The following is a 23,149-nucleotide window of genomic DNA, read 5'->3' on the forward strand; positions in this document are numbered from 1 at the left end:
AAAAAACTTAATCAAAATCGCCAGTTTCTAGGTCTTGATCCTTGAAGTCTTCTGACCTTAGATTGAGATCGCCATCTTGATCTTCTTGTTCCAGGTCATTTGCCTCCCTTGATTCACGATACATCTTGTATGCGTTTGCAACATTCTGGGATGCTTTACACGTCCTTGCCCAATGTCCAGGTAGTCCACATCTAAGACAAGCAACTTTATGGTTAGGTTCCCATGATTGAGGTACTTTAGAAGCGTTATGAGGACGGTTTCTTTCCTTGGTGGCGTCACCACCATAACCAGAGGATTGGCCTCTCTCTCTCTCTTCACACGTTTACCACCACGGTTCCATGCACACCTATCTTGGTGGTTTCATTCCTCTTTAGGGCGAGAATTATCCCTATCCTTAGGGTTTCGCCCCTTGCGACCTCTCTTAGAGACACGACCATAATTAAACTCCGGAATTGACTTAGCTCCCACGGGTCTAGAGTTATAGTTCTTCAGAAGTATATTATCGTGCTTTTTAGCTACGTTCATTGCACCAATGAGCTCATGAAATCTTGTGATGCGTCTAGCATTGACATTTATTTGATAGTTCTTGGCTACCATCAAGTTTGGAGTGAACACGAACCCCCACAGTTCGGCCATTTGGTCTCCCATATGAAGAAGAAAGGGGGGTAGAAGAAGGGAGGTTACAAGTCCCTGACAAAAGAAGAAAAGAATGAAAAACTTCAAAAAGGGAACTTTTTGAAAAATTTACCTTGAAAAGTTGTCGGAAATCTTGACTAGAAAAGTTGACTGAGGTGGCTGGAGGTCGCCACTTCTCATTAATATTTTTTGTTTTCTAGGCTCGTGGTTTGACGTAAAATATTGTTTTTATTTTTTTATTTTTTATTTTATGGACAAAACGTCAAATATGTTTGAAACCCCTAAATTGCGAGATATTTAAATATGCTTTTGAACCGAGTCATTACATCATGACAAATTAGAAAAAGCACCTGAACGAGAAATGTTTGTTTCTCGTAATATTTAAATTCCATGGTTGAGTTGATAGTGGCCTTCCGCATCAACATGTGGTCAATCAAACATTACATATATATGTTTACAAAAATTTATGTTTAAAATTATGGTTTAGTTAGATATTTTAACATGATCCAACTCATTTTGATGACAATAGTCATATCAATATATATCAATATGAGCCTGTTTTATGGCGCCACATGAGAATATACGTACAATGTCGATCTCAACTCGAAGGAAGCCATGAATCTGCCATCGATGAGACAGAATCGGCATGCCTAGGGTTTTCTATCTCTTATGAGTGGAGGCAACATAAGTACTTAAATATTGTAGAAATGACTCAAATTAAATCTCATACTTGTACATCTCCAAACAATATTATCTAACAAATAAAGATAATCTAAATTAAAACTTTATTTGATCATCAATTTTCAGAAGAATCTATATCGAATTATTATTGGTTCTTAATTAAAAAAAAAATATATATATATATATATATATATTTTTAAAAGAAAAAGCGAACAATCCGCAAAGTGAGAGAACAATACATAAATATTTCGAAAAGTCACCCCATATGTCATGAATATTTGGCGCATGTTCTTGTTCTCAAATTCCCCCCAAAATAAAAGATAATATAGTCCTTTCAAAAAAAAATAATAATAATATAGTATAAGAACACTGGAGAAAGTTTTATTTTATAAATAGAATTTGATTGGTTGCTTGGTATCCCCTTAAATTAAGGGTTATGTTGTTTTACTATCAGGCTCCAACTTCTAGCCCTAACACAAACACTACTAATCCTCAGCATACAGTATTTGATATGATCAAAGATCAATACATCGATTAATCTAGGTTTTTTTTTATTGTGATCGAGAACTAATCAAATCAATATAGGTTGTAGAGATCCCATACATGCACCTAGTTTTATGAGCTTGGATTTTCGTATTTTTTGTGCACCAAATGACAGGGATGTGTGCTCTTGATGGAGCCAATAACACAAATCTATCACCGGTACATACTCATAATTTGGGCCGCAACAAATTCATGCCACTTGAATTCTGATTATATTAAAATATGCAAACTAAATCTATCACTCAATTCTATCACATACTAAATTTTGACCAAAACACCTCAATAAGAAAAAGAAAGAAAAAAACAGGCTAGAAAATGAAACTGAAAATTGAAGGAGTTACAAAAACTGTGAACGACGGTGCAATGCCAAGTAGGTCCGCGCCTTGAATCGAACTCCTTCCACCACGTTCTTCTCTACGCTACGAGTCTCAAATGCCTGAACAAAACCCTAATTCCGTAAGCGAAAAACCTATTTCCAAATCAAATCCAATGATTAACACAATAAACGCGCTTGCAGGTGGAGGTGGTTACAGCCAGCGAGGGTTTCCGCTTGTCGAAATTTGGTTTCGTCATCACACTCTCGGGAATGCTTCTCTTGGCGTCCTGGCTCATTTCGCGGTCTTCGGCTTCTGATTGTAGATAAAAAATCAGAGCTGCTACCGTAGAAGCAGATATCGGCTTCGCCGTCAGTGATGAAAACGAAGAGATCGGAGTAAGCTCCAGTGCAGTCTCTGTCTCTTTGGAGGAGGAGGAGAAAAGAGAGAGAGAGAGAGAGAGATGGCTTTAAGGGCAGATTGGGAATCAAAAAAAAAAAAAAAAAAACTGGCCTTTTTTTAACATCATCTTTTATTCACAAGTTCTAAATTAATATTACTGATAATTCATTATGTGTTTTAGGGAATCAGAAATTGAGAGAAAATTGCTGTGTTTTCTCATTGATAATAAATGTCTCTTTATATAGAGGATTACAAGGTATAGAATCCGAACCATATAAGGAAAGGAAATCATACATTGAATAGGAATATAGATCCTTCTAAACCCTATTACCACTAGGTCAAGTAACCTAGAGTTTGGGCCAAACACAAAATAGAGATTTACTTGAACACTCCTCCTTGTGTTGCCCAAACGCAGTGCTTCTCTCGTTGCCTAGCTAAAAACCTTGCCGAGTAACAAAAACCCAGTGAGAAAAAAATAACCTCGGTCGAAGGAGAAAAAGAACACAACACACCCTTCACGCTTCGAGACGAACATATAGACATCTCCCCCTCATGTCTGCGCCTCCCCCTGATGACTACGATCATAGGAGTTCCGATAATTTCAGCAAGCCAATTCTTGCCACATGTTTCTCGAACGTAGATTTGGGCAATGACTTAGTAAACAAGTCTGCCACATTGTCCTCAGATCGAACTTGGTTGACCTTGATCTTGAGGAGCTTCTGTTGTTGCTGATTGTAGAAGAATTTAGGCGATATATGCTTGATGTTGTCGCCTTTGATGTAGCCTTGCTTCATTTGTTCAATGCAAGCACCATTATCCTCATAAATGCTAGTAGGCTCATCTGTGGTAGACTTCAAACCACAATTGTTTCGAACATGCGTAACTATGGATCGAAGCCATATACATGCATTCACGAACCGATTGGTGAAGAGCAATAATCTCTGCATGATTTGAAGAGGTAGCGACTTAGGTTTGCTTTGTAGACCTCTAACATATTGTGGTCTTTCCCATGGTGAACACATAGCCAGTTTAGGAGCGACCTTTGTGTGGGTCAGAGAGGTACCCAGCATCAGCAAAACCTTTCAAAACACTTATATCGTTTTGGGATAGGGAGAAGGGACGCAGTCCACCATGTATGGCGTCCCAAGCACTTGATGGGTTGGAATCCATATTCTCTCTGTAGAGATAGAACAAGCCCATATCAATAGTATCACTTAGGTACCGAAAGATATCCTTAACACCAGTCCAATGGCGTCGTGTTGGCGCAGAGATATATCTAGCTAACAAGTTCACAGCGAATGAGATATTCGGTCTTATGCATTGTGCTAAGTACAATAATGTGCCTATTGCACTTAGGTAGGGCACTTCTACCTCTAACACATCTTCGTCGTCATCTTTTGGACGGAATGGATCCTTCTTTAGATCAAGACTACGAACGACCATTAGGGTGCTTGAAGGCTTAATCTTGTCAATGTTGAAATGCCTTAGCATCTTTTGGGTATAAGCTGATTGATGAATCAGGATACCATCTTTACAGTACTCAAGTTCCAAACCGATGCAAAACCGTGTCTTCCCAAGATCTTTCATCTCAAACTCGGATTTCAAGTGTTCAGCGGTTTCCCTCAACTCTTCAAGGGTGCCAATTATGTTCATGTCATCGACATAAACCTCTACTATTGCAAATCCGAAACTTGTCTTTTTTTATGAACACACATGGGCATAGTTCATTGTTGACATATCCCTTACCAATCAAGTAGTCACTTAGACAGTTATACCACATCCATCCGGATTGTTTCAATCCATATAGTGAGCCTTTCAATCTAATCGCAAACGCGCTCCGTGGTTTAGAGCCACTTGATTTGGGTAACTTAAGTCCATCTGGGACCTTCATGTATATTTCTTTATCTAGATCCCTATATAGATACGCAGTAACCACATCTATCAGTTGCATGTTCAGTTTTTCAGAAACTACCAAACTAACAAAGTAGCGGAACATTATAACGTCCATTACTGGAGAATAGGTCTCCTGGTAGTCATTTCAGGGCGTTGTGAGAAGCCTTGTGCCACAAGGCAAGCTTTGTATCTTACAATCTCGTTTCTCTCATTACGCTTTCTAACAAATACCCATTTGTGACCAACTGGTTTGGTGTTGGGCGGTATTGACACGACTGGTCCAAATACCTTTCTTTTCGCTAGAGAATCAAGTTCTGCCTGGATCGCATCTTTCCATTTTGGGCAATCGGCTCTACGTTGGCATTCATCAATGGAGCGCGGTTCGATGTCATCGGTCTCAATAATCTCACGCGCCACTGAATACGCGAATACATCATCAATGAAGATGGAGCTTCTTTCCCATGTCTCATGTACACTAGTGTAATTTACAGAGATCTCTACATTCTCAGGGATATGTTCTGACATTGAGGCGTCCCCCAATGATGTCTCTTGGACATAACCATAATCCGGAACAATCTCTTGGGACAGATTTTGAGTATCGATGATCAAAGGATTTGTTTGTGCCTCATTCGCTCTCTTTCTAGGTTGAGTATCCTTCAAACTAATCGGTCTAACGCGCTTCCTTGTGGGACCTACGGTCATAAACGCCACATCATTGTCATTCTGGGCAATGGCGCCATCTTCTGGTGTCACAGGAGTGGCGCTATGTCCAGTATTCGGGACATCAATCATTGCAGACACGTTTGCAGCAGGTATGTGTGATCTCGTCACTTTGGCAACATTAGAAAATACATCAGGCAGAGTGTCTGCTACGTTCTGAAGCTCGATTATTCTTCGCACTTCAAGTTTGGACTGTGCGGTACAGGGATCGAGATGAGACATAGTGGGGACAGACCACGACAATTCATGTCGTTCCTGTTGAACATCTGTGTTCTTATCTCCCCCTAACGATGAGAAGACTGTCTCATCAAAGTGGCAATCCGCAAATCTAGCAGTAAAGAAATCGCCTGTCAAGGATTCAAGATAGGGGACGATAGTTGGAGATTCATTACCAGCATAGATACCCTTTCGTCGTTGTGGACCCATCTTTGTACGATGTTGCGGCGTAATAGGCACATAAATGGCACACCCAAAAATGCGTAAGTGCGAGACATCAGGCTCGTATATATCCAGTCACTAGCTGTAACGCAGAGTAAGATTGGGTTGCAGTGGGCGTAGATGAATTAGCGTCGCTACATGAAATATTGCATATCCCTAAGCAGAAACAGGGAGATTGGTGCGCATAATCAATGTCCGTGATATCATTTTTAGTCATTTGATAGCCGCTTCTGCGAGACCATTTTGGGTATGAACATGGGGAATTGGATGCTCTACATCAATCCCCAGTGACATGCAATAGTCATCGAATATGTTCAATGTAAACTCCCCAGCATTATCAAGTCGAATTGACTTAATAGGATGGTCAGGGTAGTGAGCCCGTAGACGGATAATCTGGGCGAAGAGTTTAGCATAAGCAGCATTTCTAGTGGACAACAGCGCGACATGTGACCAGCGTGTCGATGTATCAACCAACACCATAAAATATTTAAAAGGTCAGCATGATGGTTGAATTGGTTCACAGATATCTCCTTGGATTCTCTGTAAGAACGGAATGAGTATTTTGAGATCCTTTGCGTAAGGACGGTCTCGGTCCTAATTTCCCTAATGAACAGGCTTTGCAGAATGAGAGAGGGGCCTTAGAAGCAACCAATGAGGATTTTGTTGGGCCTGAGCGTTTGTTGCGCTTGTAGAAGCAAATGTGTGACTACATGAACCATCATGGTGTTGGAACTATGGAAAGTGGCATCCATGGCGCCTTGGCCATGGGTAGTGCCATTTATGGCGTTGTCACAAGGGACTTGGGCGGCCCTTTGGCACCCTAAGACAGCTGCAGCGCTAGATGCTTCAATTGTTGTAGTCTTGCTAAGTCCAAGAATCAATTTTCTATTCTTGCTTCTTCTCACTCTGAAGAATGGATGTCCGTGTGATTCTCTTATTACATTATTGGATTCAATTGGTTGAATTTCAATGACATAAAGTCCACTAGATTGACACATAAACTTCTCTAAGATGTGCTTTCGTCCGCAATCATTAGAGGTAATGCAAAGGAACTCTTTTCCGTTCTCAGTATGTGTTTCCACATGGAATCTGTTGGCTCTAATATCTTTGAAGCTCAATAAGGTACGGTTTTCCATACGAGCGTAGAGAGCTTCTGTGACTTTAATCAAGGTGCCATTTGGCAATAAGAATTGGACTATTCCATGTCCTTGATCTAAACCTGATGGCTCAGCCATCGTAGTCCCAGAGGAATGTGTAGGCAACATCTCTAAAAATAATTACCTATGACGTAGAATGGTGTGCGTAGTCGCACTATCCGCAAGACACTGTAGTTCTCTAGAATCCATTCCCAAAAAACTCATAATTAAAAAGGAGTCATAAAGAAAAGAGCTCAACTTTTATTAATAAGCCAACGGGATTACATCATTGTCTCTTTTATTAGAGGAAATCTAATCCAAAAACTAGCTAATGCAAAACAATGGTAGTCGTCTAACTTCTTTCGGTTATTCCAACGCAAATGTGACCAGGTGAGTAGAGAGATGTTGGTGGATCAAGGCTCTCTTAAGTACTACTAATCTCAAAACCTTCCTAGACATCACATTTTTACTGAGTACGCCTACTTTGAAGAAAGATTAAACCATTGGCATCTACTACAAAAATAATATGGCAATTGCCTACATATCTTGGAAAATAAAAAGACTTAATCAAAATCGTCAGTTTCTGAGTCTTGATCCTTGAAGTCTTTCGCCCTTAGATCGAGATCGCCATCTTGATCTTCTTGTTCCATGTAATTTGCCTCCCTTGCTTCACGATACATCTTGTATATGTTTGCAACATTCTGGGATGCTTTACACATCCTTGTCCAATGTCCAGGTAGTCCACATCTAAGACAAGCATCTTTATGGTCAGGTTCCCATGATCGAGGTGCTTTAGAAGCGTTATGAGGATTGTTTCTTTCCTTGGTGGCGTCAGCACCATAACCGGAGGCTTGGCCTCTCTCTCTCTTCACACGTTTACCACCACGGTTCCGTGCACGCCTATGTTGGCGGTTTCCATCCTCTTTAGGGCGAGAATTATCCCTATCCTTAGGGTTTCGCCCTTTGCGACCTCTCTTAGAGGCGCGACTATAATTAGACTCCGGAATTGACTTAGCTCCCACGGGTCTAGAGTTATAGTTCTTCACAAGTATATTATCGTGCTTTTCAGCTATGTTCATTGCACCAATGAGCACATGAAATCTTGTGATGCGTCTAGCATTGACATCAATCCGATAGTTCTTTGCTATCATCAATGCAGAGATGGGCAAGGTAGAGAGAGTCTTCTCGATCAACATCGTATCAATGATTTTCTGTTCACATAATTCCATCAAAGACTTGATACAAAGTGCTTCCGAATTGTAGTCAAGTACAGACTTGAAATCACATAAGCGAAGGCTATGTCATCTTACTTCTAAGTCTGGAAGCAGGGAATCACGGACGTTGCCAAAACGCTGCTCCAGTTCTACCCACAGTTTTCTTGGGTCTTCTTCATTGAGGTAATCATTCTGGAGCTCATTCTAGAGCCTGCCGTTCATTTCCCTTGTCATGAGAATGATGGCTTTAGCTTGATTCACCTCTCTCGTAGCTCTATTTGCTTCAAAAGCAGCAGCTTGTTAAGGAGTAAGCACGTCCTAACTAGGCTCTTGGATCGTACTCAGGATCCCATCATCCTTAAGATGCTGGCGCACATCATGGACCCTCTTGTGGTATCCTGCGCCTGTTGTCTCTAGTGGAGTGAAGCTCAACTTGTTTTGGTTACTCATCCTGAAAAACAACAAGAAAGTAGGGTTAGTTTCGGAGCGAAATTAGCTACCATGAAAACAATAAAAATTTCTGAGCGTAGTCGTTTCCAAGAAATTGGAAATTTTTTAGTTTAGTCGCTTCCAAGAAATTCTATTCCAAGAGGGGTTGGATTAGATCGAAACAATGATGTATGTGGTCGATCGTTTTATCTCAACAAACTCTAAGTTTGGAGGATTTTACAAGCTCCAAGCTTGGCGTGAGCACGAACCCCCACATTTCGGCTATTTGGTCTCCCCTATGAAGAAGAAAGGGGGTAGAAGAAGGGAGGTTGCATGTCCCCGAAAAAAGAAGAAAAGAATGAAAAACTTCAAAAACGGTAACTTTTTGAAAAATTTACCTTGAAAAGTTGCCGGAAATCCTAACTAGAAAAGTTGACGGAGGTGGCCGGAAGAAGGTTGCAGGAGGTCGCCTTGAAAAGTGGCCGGCGGTGGTGGCCAGAGCTAGGATGGGCTGCTGCAGGGAAGTGCGGAGCTTGGCAGGCAGGTGCTCAGCAGGTGCTACGCAGGGGTCGGCAGGGGCTAGGCAGCTGTCGACAGGTCTCGACAGGGCTATGCAAGGGTCTGGGCAGGTGCTCAACAGGGGCTATGCAGGGCTTTCGGCAGATGTCGACGGGGGCAGGAACAGGGGTGCGCAGGTTTCGGCAGATGAGTGTAGGGCTGTCGACAGGTCTCGGCAGATGCAGGCACAAGAGTGCGCAGGGCTTGGTAGTTCTCTGCAGCAACTCAGTAGATGCGCGGAGGGCAGGGGCCGGTCCGATTTTTATGAAGGCCAGTTCAGGGGTTTTCCGGCCTATTCATGTAGTTCCGCCGCCAGTTCTGGGCTCCTTGGGACTAGGGCTTCGATATGTGGGGCGGTGGTTGCAGGATTTTGAAGGTTACGAAATTAGGGTTTTCAGGGTTAGGGCTTCGTGCTGATAACGTGTTTTAGGGAATCAGAAATTGAGAGAAAATTGTTGTGTTTTCTCATTGATAATAGAGGCCTCTTTATATAGAGGATTACAAGGGTATAGAATCTGAACCATATGATAGGAGCATAAATGCGACGAATATAATGTGCAATCCTCTACACTTTTCTTAGCTATTTCCTTTAAAAAGTCTGTTTTAACTTTGTTTTTCTTTTAGGTAGTTCGTGAAGTAGCTCAAGAGAAATAAGAACTGAAAGGGAGCAAAGAAACCATGGATAATGAAGTACTGATGCAAAGGACCAAGTTTGATCAACCTTTTGGCCAGAAATTACTGGGGAAGTCCACGAAATTCATTGTGCAAAACAGTTGCTGCAAAGCAGAAAACTGCAGTTTCAGAATCAGCTTTCTGAGAACGGTTTTGAGGAGCAATTCTTGCACCCTTCAAGATGCACCTTTGCAGAAAGGGACAGCGATCCTTGAAGACATGATGTTATACTTCAACAAGAGCCAAATAACTGGTCAGAAGTGTCAACCAGGCAGCAGGAAATCAAGCACAAACTAGGCTTCCTGATAAGGCAGAAACTGTCAGCTTTTCACGAAGCTTTTTGGGAGATCTTTTCCGGCGATTTAATTGGATTTTTTCCAGGAAGTTGTTGATCAATCTAGAAGATATGATGTCATAGAACACGTGGGAATCAATAACCATCCAGAAACTTGTCAAGACGAAGTCGTCTCTTGTCCAAGAAGGAAGCTTCAGAGTCAGAAATCGAATCCTAGTCGAAACAGGACTGTTTGGCAGAAATCTTTTGTGGACGAATTTTGGGTGCATTTTTGGAAGGTAATTGCTGCTGAAAATATGAAGGAGAGTCCTAGAATGATTCCTCAAGATTTTGGGAAGATTATTAAGGCTTGAAAATCATTTAATTGTGCACCAATTTGAGTAATCCTCAAGCAACTAGGGGAGGCTTTCAAAGCAGAATTGGAAAAGGAAACTTGGGGGTGCTCCACATATATTTAGAGAAGCAGAACACGTTAAAATCACCACCCTACAGCGCCATCTTCTGCCATAAACCCTAGCACACAAAATCTTGAAATTCCCAAGTCCTCCAAGAGCAAAAACCGTGCACCCCATCATCCATCTTCATCAAGCCTTGCCGTGTACTATCTTGAAGGGAGTTCTTGCGTTCAAGGCTGCCTAAAAGTGAATTCGTGGCTCTCATCTTCTGCCCTTTACGGTTTTTATTTTCTTGTAATTCAAACTTATAAGTTTCTAGTTGTGAATTTTGAAACAATGTGTGGCTAATCTACTTTTGTTAGGGGCGAGGTTTGAAGCCCCTAAGATATGTTTTTGACAATATTTTGATTCCTAGTTCTGTGATTGCTTTGTTGTGAAATTGTTTATTTGGTTTTGGTTTATGGATAACTCTTACTTGTTTATGTTCATGAACGCGTGCATAGAACATTATGAACTTGTAAGTGGGGCTAGAAATAGGTATTTTAATCTCCTAAACGGTTAATAATGCTTGTTTCAATGGTAGTAAAACCTATAGGACAATAGGTGAAACCAAATAAAAAGGATTGCATGCTAGGTAGGCGTTCCACACTAGTTTTGCATACTTGTTCAATCAAACTTCCACATGTGATTAATGCTTAGAATAAATTGTTGATAGGATAGCGTTCTATACCTTGATTGTTTATTCTAAAGGCTTAGTAATGGTGCGTTCATCTTGCTTAAGTAATCTAGGGAAGTAATAAGAACTTATGCATGCATTCATGGTTTGTTCTTGATTGAAACCTCTTTCACGACTTAGTAATTGAAACTAGGATGATAAATTTGTCTCAAGCTTATTTTGGTGGTGGATTTCCGAGTTCCTAACATCTTCATCATTATCTTTCAAAACCCTAAATTCAAAATTGTGTTCTTTTCTTTATTTTCTGTTTATTTTCGTTAAACCCAAAAACCCCAAATCAGTTTCGTTTTTAGGATTGCAGTGCCCTCTTCTATCCCCTCTCTGACCCTCCATCTTTCTTTCTTCTTTTCTAGTGTGTGACGATTTCTTTAGCGTTAGTTTTGTTTTCTTTTGTGTGATTAATATAGTTACCCTCAATCCCCGGCTTGAATGATCCCTACTTATTCTATACTAACAACTACATTTTGCAGGGTTAAGTTGAGCGCCTATTTTAGACGTATCACCATACAAGGAAAGATAATCATTCATTGAATAGGAATATCTAGATCCTTCTAAACCCTATTACCACTAGGTCAAGTAACCTAGAGTTTGGGCCAAACACAAAATAGAGATTTACTTGAACATTATGGACATTTTTATCAAGTGGGAAATTAGGTGACCTTTTTATCACTTCACTCTCTAATGTGATATTTTCCATCATTTCCCTAACTTATATGCTAAAAACTACTATAACTCATTTGTTTAATGTGATGGAAGCTACTTCTTTCTCGACCACCACCGCCTAGGTTTAACCTTCAGCAGTGGCTCTCTCTGCATGAAAATGCTAAGATGAACGTTTTCTGGGTATCGGGGATTGATAACTATGTTGCTATCTAAATGTTAGTTTTATATACTATAGTTTTCAAAATATATACATGCATATTTAGAAATAAACATAAAAAATTTCATAATAGTATGAACATTATTGCATATACTACGTTAGTAGTACATGTATTTTAAGTAACCTGATCAAAGATGGTTGAATAACCTAGTTTTATTGAAAATGACTAAAACTTGATGTCATATGTACAAAAGAGAGCTATGATAAGTAGATGAATACAAAGTTTACGACTATAAAATTGAAAAACCTAGTATTGTTTGTTCTAATTTATATTACAAAGAATTAGTTGTTTTAATATTAATAATATCGAAAACTGAAATACCGAATTTGGTAGATATAATTAAAAACCGAAAATTTTGGTTGGTAATTGGTAGCTCAATTTTGAAACCGAAAGTTTTGACTTTGAAGTTGGTAATACCTATAACCGATTCGAACCAACCGAGTCACAGCCCTAAAAAAAAAATCAAGCAAAAGAACAATTTGACTTGGCCATAAAACGAGAAAGATCTCTGAAAATTGGCTTCGTGCTACGATAGAGGAAACTGGCTAGGAAGTTTTTTCTATTAAAAAAATAAATTAAAAGGTAATGTCGTCATACACTTGTCGTCTATGCAAATTTATGGGGAACGACATCCCTAATAGGAGTAATAGATGACACCAAAGAAGGGGATCCCCTTGCCGCTAGAGCATCCATCACCTCCACCAAAACAATATGACGTAGAACCAATTCAATGATCGATAAGGATAAAACTAGTTTCTCGCAAAAAATAATATGCTCCAATTTACTTTGCCATCGAGTTAACAATTCAAGTATATGAACATTAAACCAAATTTTAGAAGCAAATCCAATCACTCTCTTTGTAATAGTATCATATGTAGTCTGGTAGTATAAACATTCCTTTGCTTCTTAGGCCCTTAAATTTTTCTGCTCTTTTTAGTAGAAACATTTCTTGGCACTTTCTCTTCTGTCTTTCAACTTTAGAAGTTCTCAGGACAAGAACCTTAATTACTTAAACTGCTTCTGTGTTTCTGTAGGCATTGGCCTACTCAACCGAATTAATTGAGGATTTTCTGATCTTAATTAGAACATAAGGAGTATTGAGTTTTTTTTGTGTGTGGTAGACACTCATGTCCTACCAGGCACATTCACGTCTGTATTGTGCCCTCTGGACCAAGCAACAAATGCGGCCCTCCAAAAAGCAAACATAAACCCACCCAGAATTTCATGAACGGAAGAGGAATGCTACAAAACTCAAATTTTTTACGAAGTTTTAATACCAAATGACATGATACCGGCTGTGGTGAATGATACATCATTACGTTGAATTATTTTGTTAGAATTTAGAAATGATGACATGACATTAAATTTGATAACACTATTTATGATCTCAAACATTATCCGAGATGAAAACTAGGAAAAGACAATAGTTTACAAATTACAGTACCATAAAACATAAATAACCCAGTTGAAAATCTGAACCAAAAAGTATTAGAGTTCTATGATGTAACTATGCAAAATAACCAACATACATGTAGCTCCACGATGGCAGCTTGCTTATTACAAATATTCCGACCCAAATTCATGACAAGTAATTGTTAAGAACCACAGAATGAGCACTATTAATTTCAATTACTGAAGCTCCAACTAAAAATTTTATGATTTACCATGTTTGCTCCGGTTGATGCAGTGAGCCCCACGTACATTTCATCAAGGAAAACATCAGAGAGATCAAGAGGAACCATAATCAAAGGTCTCCCTGGCTTTTTTATGTTTTCTGGAGCCAATGTGATGCTGAGCTGGTTGTTCCAGAACTCAATCCATGCCTGGTAATTGGCTCCATCGTTCAGCTCTACTTCCTTGAAAGACCAATTAGTGTTGTTACTGTCCTCCTTCGTGTCATCGGCAAACCAGTATCCGGCTTTGTAAGAAGCCAGAGAAGTTAGAGAATTGACATCAACACCAACATGATTATTGTCAATATCGCCGTATTTTTTGTCTTGGAACACATCAAATTCGATACCAAAAGCATGGTTGCTAGGATTACCATCGTTTGTATTGTTCAAGAAGCCAAGATACTGCGCTGCAGAGGCACCTTGGATACCAGGAGCAGGGACAAAAATGAGGACGAATCCATGGCCCCCGAGAAGATCCTTGTTTGGAGATATAGAAAAGGTGAAAGAGGTTGTGAAAGGCAGAAGGTTTAAGGAGTTTGGATACCTTGTGGGTACCTTGGCAGTGTAGAGAGCTCTACCAATAGAATAGGTGCTATTTTCAGTAAGAGAAAGAACACCAGAATCTATTGTTGCATTGCCATAGAGCAAGATATCAGAAGAATTGAAACCATTGAAGGCAAAATCAATTGCAAAAGTAGATTGAAGCAGAAAAAGTTTGGATAGGAATAGCACAAGTAATTGAAGAGACAGCATTGTTTAGAACTCTAAAGGCAGTAGGAGCAATCTGTGAGTTTCAACTGCAGCATTAGCTGTCAATATATAAAGCATGAATTCAAGTTTCTCGATAGTTGTCTGCACCACTTTTTCAATATGACAGGTCCAACACGACTAGCATAGATTTTCAACCTTATAGTGCCAATCACCCCAACCCAATTTACACAGGTCCCAGTTATATTGAAAATTCAAGGTTAAAGAAATCGGCAGCATCTTTCATTGGTGCATATACCATTAGTCAAGCTGTAAAAAACACGGTAATCATAACTAGATGTGAAGGTGAGAAAAGAAATGTGAAATGAAAACAGCAAGTAGATTCCTACCCAATCACCTCTGTATTCCCGGAATGAATAAATAAAGATTAAATTATCACTAAGTAGGACATATCTGGGCAACTTAAGTTTAATCCCGAAAGACATTTCATATTTCCCACATATTCCACAGCTTATGGCTTGTAAAAAGCTGTACAAGAATGGGCCATATTTGACTTGAGTAGCAAAGTGGAAAAAAGATACAGGAGAGTTCTAAGCTATAAACTCAATTTTAGATGGATATTGGCTATTCTTCCACTGAGTGCCCCCCCCTATACAAAAGAAAAAACAACCTCCCCCTCCCCCCCCCAATAAATAACTATGTCACAAGAGAACCAGCAATTATTCTGCCATGAATTTCCTGATGCTCAGATTTTGGGGTCTACTAAAATCTGGCTCATCGACCAGAAACAAATAACGAATTGGTGGATATTTGGTTGCCTTCAGCCTGATATTTTCGGACCTTTGCCTTGTCAATTCGTGCTCGTCTAACAGCTTCTTGGACCTGGAGATCATGGTCTTTCAGCATCTGATCCATGTTGCCAGAGGGGACTAGCAACGGACCTGAGTAGTGAATTTTGTGACCCTTTGATCCATAACCAACCTGAAATAAGCAGGAAAAATAATAATAGATAAATCATTGATTGGCCAATAAGAATATTGAATAAAAGTCGCTATAGACTAAGCAATCAAATGCTGAACATGAGTAAAGAGGCAATAATCATAGCGGAAACAGCATGAGGGGAAGTACTCACAATAATTGGATCTTTGTTGCTTCTGACATCATCTTTTCTATTAGAACCTACAACAGGTTTTTGGTCATGTGGTAAAGGATCTGAGGCCTCCTTGAATGAACCTGGAAACCGGCCTATTGCTTTTGGAACATCCATTTGGGAAGAATTAGACCTTTTTCTGCGTTCCTCAGTCAACATACTTCTCCTCGCTGCCACTAAACCTGACATTCCCGACAAGTCAGCCCCATTTGAAATCTTTGGGGCATCATCTGGGTTCTTCGTAGACTTTGCCCATGCCGCACGATGCGACAGTGGCCCTGAATGGGAAGCTCTCTTATGATTATGGCCATGAGATTCTATACCCGCTTCTACAGCATGTGATGGCCTAGGAGGATCAATTGGAAAGCCAGAAGCAACTTCTTCTGGATGAGGGTTAAACTTCTCACTTCGGCTTTTAGAATTAGATTGATCTTGTCTTTTCTGTAACAAGAAAGCCACTGTATCATCCCATATGAAGTAAGATTCAAACAATACCAAATAAACTACAATATGAATTATAGCATCTCATAAACTGAAAGAGGGCAGTTAAAAGAACCTTGAGTCCAACTGTGCAATGTTCTGAATGGTCACATGCAATAAGGCTCATCCAAAATTTGTTAAGAAACAAATTATCTCAATGACTAAAAAATGCAAGAATGGTGTTGACAAACAGACAAGTTAACAACAGTCAATGTTATGTGAAGTATATTATTGTTGGGGATCGGTATGAAATACAAAATGGGATCTGTAACAAGGATTAGACTTAAAGGCAACTGAAACTTGCGTAAATCATTATGTTGGGTTCATGCATTTAATTGAGTTGAAAATTGGAATTTCTTGCTCATAAAAAAATAAAAATAAAAATAAAAAGCTTTTCCCGGCCTTCCATATTCAGTCATGATTTGAAAATGCTTACTCTCTTCATAAGCATCAGTGAGCCTATGTGCAGGGAAAAGCAAGAGAAAATTAAGAGAGAGAATCTCCTGGGTAGGATATAGTTGTTCACTGGATTATTGTTATGGTGGTCCATGCATTGAGACAACTGATTTAAAAAATACAGAATATATTCCAAGTTCCCATCAGCTTCCCAACAATAACATGAAATAAAAAATCCCAGTTAAAATCACATAGAAATGCAAACTCGTGTAAAAGAAAAGAAGCACTCAGACAAGTATCGACACACATGACACATATCAATTACAACATGAATCAGCAATGACAGTAGGTAATTACTCTTACTAGAATAACATCAGTTTACCTGCATTGACATGACTAATTCAGCATTGGCATCAGGTGCTGGCATGGCGCGAGAATCTCTTGTTCCTCTCCTTTCAGGGTCAGGCCTTTGGCCCTTGCCTGCTGCTCCTTGTCTACCAATGCACATGAAAACAGATTATAAGGATGACCATCAGTAAAAGTTCCTAGGAGTAGAAGAGATGCACCACAATAAAGTATAGGAAAACTATGAATATTACGTTTGAAAAACCCATCGCAAAATAAACGTTTAAAGAAGTTGACAGAATTTGACTGATGATCTTCAGTTAAGCAAGCACAGATCTTTAAAATGACACAAGCCTAATCCCAAGAACATGCTATCATAAAGCTTAAGACCATGGAATAATGTGTCACTTTTACTCTTATGGCACTTATAAATGAGACCGTTGCATTATAGCGGCCTATTATCTTTTAATAGCTATAAATTTAACGAGGCCTGTGTTCAAAACACCGTTACTTTAGGCAAACTTCAGAGTCCACCCTTTAACTTTTCAAAGGAGAGTCCAGGATCATATGGTGCCGCTTGTTAATCACTAAGCTTATCCAACGCCATGATATACATTAAGCACAGAGAATCATCAAGTTCCAATATTTTCCCATATATGGAGAGGCTATTTTGTTACCCCAGAAGCATGAATCCGGCCGCAGGACAGGAAGCATGCATCAAAGGAGCCCAGGAGGTCAAGACCATTAGGTTGACAATGCATGAGCCAATAGGTCCCAATAATTCCACAAATATAAGTAAACATGTGTCTATGTATAAACAGAATATAGGGTGCAATGCTTTCAAGAAAAGATTGAGAATAAAAACAAGTAAACTTGTGCCAAAGAGTAAGCTACTGATTTATGTAACAATATTCACCTTCTAGCTTCCTCATCCCGTACTTTAACATCAAACTCTTTGCTGGGAGGATATTTTGGCAAACTTGACGGATCACAAGGCAGAGGTTTTGTAGTAAAGAACTGTTAGAAAAAATGAAAATAAATAAATAAATAAATAACCTTACAGTCAGAAGCTTTGTCAAAATAAACTACTTCTAGCCAAAGTATAGTGACATCTAAAATTTAAATAGTTGCAAAGAGAAGAGTATCAACTGTCTTGTCAAGTACTTCTCCAACTTATTAGTCAAGAATAGGCTAACAAAAGAACTTGCTGCAATCTAGATGTTGCAACTTAACATGATATACACAGCTGATAACCATTAGTGATGGAAAATAATAACTTTCGTGCATTATTTTCTTGCCGCAAGTATATATCTGATAGGGGTTGATATCTCCCATACACATGAGAAAACAATAAAACATAGTGAAGTTCTACTTCTCAAAGCACCAGAGTCAACAGACTTAAACCTCAAAAATAGGATCTACTGCACATATGAGCATGCAGAGGCACACATAGAGCTCTAAAATTGTGTCAAAGTAACTTTCAAGATAACACAAAGACTGTCCAAAGGTATAGGACTAAATTTAGAATCCAAACCTCACTCTTGAGAGCAGAAGATGCAGATCCACGATCCGCAGGGTCTATGGAAAGAAGGGTGTCCATAAGAGCTAGAGCTGGTACAGGGAAATCCTTAAAAGTTTCTGCCACACAGCGTCTATAAGGCTGTTGAGGCTTAAATATGGTTGCATGAGGCAACTTTGATTTTCTCCAATAATCCTCAGAAGGTGAGCCACAAAGCTTGAAAATCTTATGCAACTGCTCCACCTACAAGGGGAAAAAACCACAAAGTAAGATCATCAGCAGACATTACTCAGTTACACTTACATTTAAGAGAGGCAAAAGACACAAAAACCCGAAAGGGACATCACAACAATAAGAGAACCCACACAACTATAGGGGATGTATCCTACCATCTTCACAACCAGAAGAAGTTACAAAACCAGATCCTAAGGAACCGTCTTTTTCCATCTCATATTCTGTAATATGCCATATCGGACAGAGAAAAAAAATATTTACATACTACAGTCAGACTACTTCTGACTCTATATCGTACTTCCAAAGAAAAAGCTGATTCAAGAAGCCAGAAGACAGACATGGGAGATGCCAGTGCCACCCCTTGCGGTATGTTGTAAATCCCACAAAAACAGATCAAAAGAATGAAAGAAAAGTTATGGCATTCATATTGAATGAGATATCAAGACATGGTCCACCAAAGAATGAAATAAAATTCCATAGAAACTTTGTTAAACCCCACCCCCAACACACACAAACACACACAAATCCAGTGGCAAGGAAAATCAAATATTAGTTTATAATTTGCAAATCCAAATATTGTTTGGACTGTCAAGAGCAAGAACTACTGGGAATTTTAACCTCTATTGCCATGTTTCTATGCATTTGTACCACAATTCCGAACAATATCAAGTAGTTAAGACCATCATCTTGACAATTGTATGCATTTGTGCCACAATGATTCCGAACTATATAAAGTGGTTAAGCACATCATCTTGACAGACTCAAGAGGGAAACAACTATACATACCTCAGTTCTTCCCGGCATAATCGGTTTGCCAGCATAGAGTTCAGCAAGTATGCAACCTGTACTCCACAGATCAACGGCAGTCCCATAGTAAGTAGCACCGAGTAAAAGCTCAGGCGGTCGGTACCAAAGAGTTACAACACGGCTAGTTAGAGGCTGATTTTGATGGGGATCAAAAATACTCGCCAGACCAAAGTCAGCAATTTTCAACATGCCACTGTTGTCAATTAAAAGGTTGGAACCTTTAATGTCACGATGCAGAACCCCACGACTGTGACAGTGATCAAGTCCACATAATAGTTGCTGCATGTAACATTTAACCTGCCAATAAATGAATTGAGATCTCAATGCTTCCATCCCAAATAAACAGTTTAAATAATACCATACTGAAGTTTCTATGTTAAAATGTAAAGAGGAATTTGAAATACAAGATACTATGCACACAAGTATAAAAGTGCTATGGTAAACAAAATACACCAGAGCATCAACTGTTGGTGATGATGAGGGCAAGGTCATAGTGTTATTTCTAGAAAGCAAAGTCGAAGAGGAAAAACAGAGCTTTATATATTTTGACTGAGATGCAAAAATTACTAATACATACCTGTGCTTCTGTAAATTTCAGGCCAGGGTGTAAAGCAAGCCCTGCCAAATCATGCTCCATGTACTCAAAAACAAGGTACAAGCTGCAAGACATCCTTGACGTAACTAGACCTTCTAGTTTTATCACATTTTGATGATCAAGCCTCCGTAAGATGAGAATTTCCCTTGCCATAAAGCGAACACTCTCAGGCTCTGAGTTATCAAACCTCACTTTCTTCAACGCTACAATTTTCTTTTGATCAAGATCACGAGCCCTATAGACGTTGCTATATGTTCCCTGACCAATCTGCACAAAATAAATGTTAAATAACCAAAAGTGGCAATCTCTAGAGGACAGTACTATTTGGGGAAAAGGAATAGCCAACACCATAATATGTATTAAATGGTAAATATGACAAATCTATTGGTTAAGCCACAAATTGTACAAATCTAAAAGCTAGACAAAGGAAAATAAACAGAAGATGGTTCTAAGTTACATCCAATAGAACACCCAAAGCATAACTTAGCAGAGTAGGGATAAGAAAGACCAATCTTCTTACTTACAAATCAACTACACTACTAGAATTTATGCAACCCCTTATATAACTTCTGCACTCAACTTGTATAATCACAAAAGTCTTAGGACTGGCAACATAAAATGTTATGCTTAAAACCATCTCAATGTATCAACCGAAAAAAAAAAAAAAAAAATCTCCATGTTAACTGACTTCATCCATACTAGTAAGTATAGGTTGCAAACTTAGGGCTAGTTTGGGATTGCTTGACTTTTGAAAAAAATAGATGATGTTGTGTTGTGAGAATAATCAGCTGTGAATTAAAACAGGTTCGTGTTTGGTAAAGAATACTTTTAAAAATGTTGTCAGAACATAAAACAACTTCAAATCGTGTTTTAATTGAAAGCAGCTTCTAAAAGCAACCTTTGGGTTGCTTCTAAAATCGGCTGCCAATGACCTGTAATTTTGGATTAAAGCTGCTTTTTATTTATTTACCAAACACAATAAAATCTAAGATTTTAGACAAAAGCTGATTTTTAAAAAAGCGAAGCAATCCCAAACAGAGCCTTAACTCATCATCTTTGCTCAAGTCCAGTAGATTTCTTAGAGTCAATAGTAATTTCACATAAAATTATATGTATGAGTGAAGAAAACAAATGCATGATCAACCCTAGACTTTTTTTTTATTCATCATGTGCTACAGACAAAAGGTTTTTTAAGGAACTAAACCAGGCACACATTTGATCAGCAATTAGTTAATCACCAGCCAACGGCAAATCCAGTATGTTATTAAACCAGTAACAAATCAAAAGGAGATCCAACATATTCTCTTCATTTATTTTAGTTAATAAACATATTAACTGATACATGCTTTGAGACACAGCTTATATCTTGACGACAATGTAGGTAAGAAAAAGATTACCAAGTCAAATGGTAATCATGGTTCCGATTCTTCAGGAAAAATTTTCAAACTGGCAATGAAATTAAAATAGAACAAATTTTCTGCAATCTGCATTAGATAAATGGGAGTGGAGAAGATGCTTCTAAGCCACTCACTTGAGAAGAACTTCAAGCATATAATACCAATCCTGGTGAAAGAAAAGACAAATGATGGTCGATATTGTTGTTTAATTCTCTACTCTTGTTATATAAGATTCTCTCAGCCCCAGAGTTTGATAGCCCTAAGTGCAGATTTTTTGCACTCGCTTATACTTATTAGTATTTTTGATTTAGATTATAAGAAAAGCACCACATTGATGTTGCACACTAATATAAATTTTGTGGGCCCACTCACAAATATACATAAAGCAACACGATCAATGAAGATGGCTGAAACTCAAGTACTTTACTCGCTCCCTGAAATTACTCTCCAATCAGAGCAATCAGTAATAACATTAATACTGAACTAAGACTAATATATAGACTAAATTTTTACAAAGATGAGGAAAAAAATGTTCAATGAGCTTTGAAGCACAAGAACAGAGATTTCAAGGGTTAGCATATACCAAATTTCAATCTCAATAAGCAAAATAAGACAACCTAAATTCCATGGATCAATGAATAAAGAAAACAATATCTGCCTTGGTGAACATGAAGCTAACTTCCAAACTAATAAAGAACGAAACTTACTTTGTCTAGCTTCTCAAATGAATCTGCACGACGTGGTATCCACCCCTTAATGGCCTCTCCAGCCACTCCAGCTAGCCAGGATGGCCAACCTGCTGCGACCTGTTCTCCTTCTGCAGCTTTCGGAATGCTGCCCATCCCGGGATGTAGAGGAGCAACATACTCCATTTTCTCCCTCTTCCGCTGATAATTGTCACCATGTGATCGAGTGGCCCCATTGGAGTGCTTATCAATCAACATTGCTCTCCCGTCATTGCTATCATTTCGATCTTTTGCACGATAAGCTTCCTCTCTCCTTGAGGAAGCCACCCTCGCCGCCCGCGAGTCTGATGCTGCCTTGTTGGACAATCGCTCTCTGGGGCTCTCCTTGCTATCCTCAATTGCAGAGGGCTTGCAATACATGCAACCCATTGTGCCCCAAACCACCCACAACAAGACCCTCCTTCACAACCAAATTCACACCCTCAAAAACCTTGCATTCTTACAACACAATTCTCATCCTTTATGCCAATAGTGACCAATTTGCCATACTCAAAATCCCACACACAGAAGCTCAAAACTAGAAACGAAAAGTTATCCAACTAAAACCCAGAATTCAACTCAACCAACATACAAAACCACCATTCACCAAATGCAAACAGCAAATCCACCCTTCACAAACACAAAGTTACAGTCTTTGTAAGAACCAAAACCCAAAATTGCAAAGACCCAGCAGCAAAGTACCAATCTTTCACCAGACCAACCTGAACCCAACACATTAAACCTCAAAAAGACCCCTTCTTGCACAGTGAAAATGCCTAGTCTCAATGTATCAACAAACCCCACTAATCCACAAGAAACAAAATCCCAAATTCTGAAAACCAAAGACAAAATCTGCAAAAAAGGTAGCCTACCTTCAGCAAAGAGCACCTCCAAAATGGCCCTTATGTCTCTGCTGTGGAAAAAAGCTGTCAAATCCAAGCACCAAGCTAGAGAGAGGAAGAGATTGGAGCCCTAGAGAGGCATTTAGGGCTCTGGGGAACAAGGACATGGATCAAGAGATTCAAGGAATAAAAAAAAAGTAACATGTAGGTTTTGTTGTTTTAATAAAAAGAGAAAAGAAAGGGAGTAGGAGTAAAATAACATAACATTGATAGAGAGTGTGGGGGAAGGGGCAGTGTCTCCAAGCACCAGAACCAGTGGCAGCTTTCAGTGAGGA

General features: G+C 39.1%; 2 protein-coding genes across 4 annotated transcripts; both read right to left on the bottom strand.

Annotated features, from left to right (window-relative positions):
* Nucleotides 1–360: 360 nt before the first annotated feature.
* On the bottom strand, nt 361–14,369 carry LOC112203555 (lectin-like protein At3g16530). The gene is made up of 2 exons (XM_024344506.1): nt 13,608–14,369; nt 361–690 (listed from the first exon to the last, which is right to left on the bottom strand). The coding sequence occupies exons 1-2, from the start codon at nt 14,367–14,369 to the stop codon at nt 361–363; spliced, it is 1,092 nt and encodes a 363-aa protein (XP_024200274.1).
* A 320-nt stretch (nt 14,370–14,689) lies between these two features.
* On the bottom strand, nt 14,690–23,149 carry LOC112203312 (probable serine/threonine-protein kinase At1g54610). Of its 3 annotated transcripts, none has more exons than XM_024344301.2 (9): nt 22,845–23,149; nt 21,955–22,393; nt 19,833–20,117; nt 19,235–19,552; nt 18,230–18,457; nt 17,612–17,712; nt 16,733–16,844; nt 15,457–15,915; nt 14,690–15,305 (listed from the first exon to the last, which is right to left on the bottom strand). In XM_024344301.2, the coding sequence occupies exons 2-9, from the start codon at nt 22,360–22,362 to the stop codon at nt 15,099–15,101; spliced, it is 2,118 nt and encodes a 705-aa protein (XP_024200069.1). In that variant the 5' UTR covers nt 22,363–22,393; nt 22,845–23,149; the 3' UTR covers nt 14,690–15,098. The 3 variants fall into 3 exon arrangements, with proteins under 3 accessions (XP_024200069.1, XP_024200067.1, XP_024200068.1); XM_024344299.2 differs by having other exon boundaries at nt 21,955–22,602; XM_024344300.2 differs by having other exon boundaries at nt 21,955–22,694.

This window comes from Rosa chinensis, chromosome 5 (assembly GCF_002994745.2).
Source record: "Rosa chinensis cultivar Old Blush chromosome 5, RchiOBHm-V2, whole genome shotgun sequence".
Lineage (NCBI taxonomy): Eukaryota > Viridiplantae > Streptophyta > Magnoliopsida > Rosales > Rosaceae > Rosa > Rosa chinensis.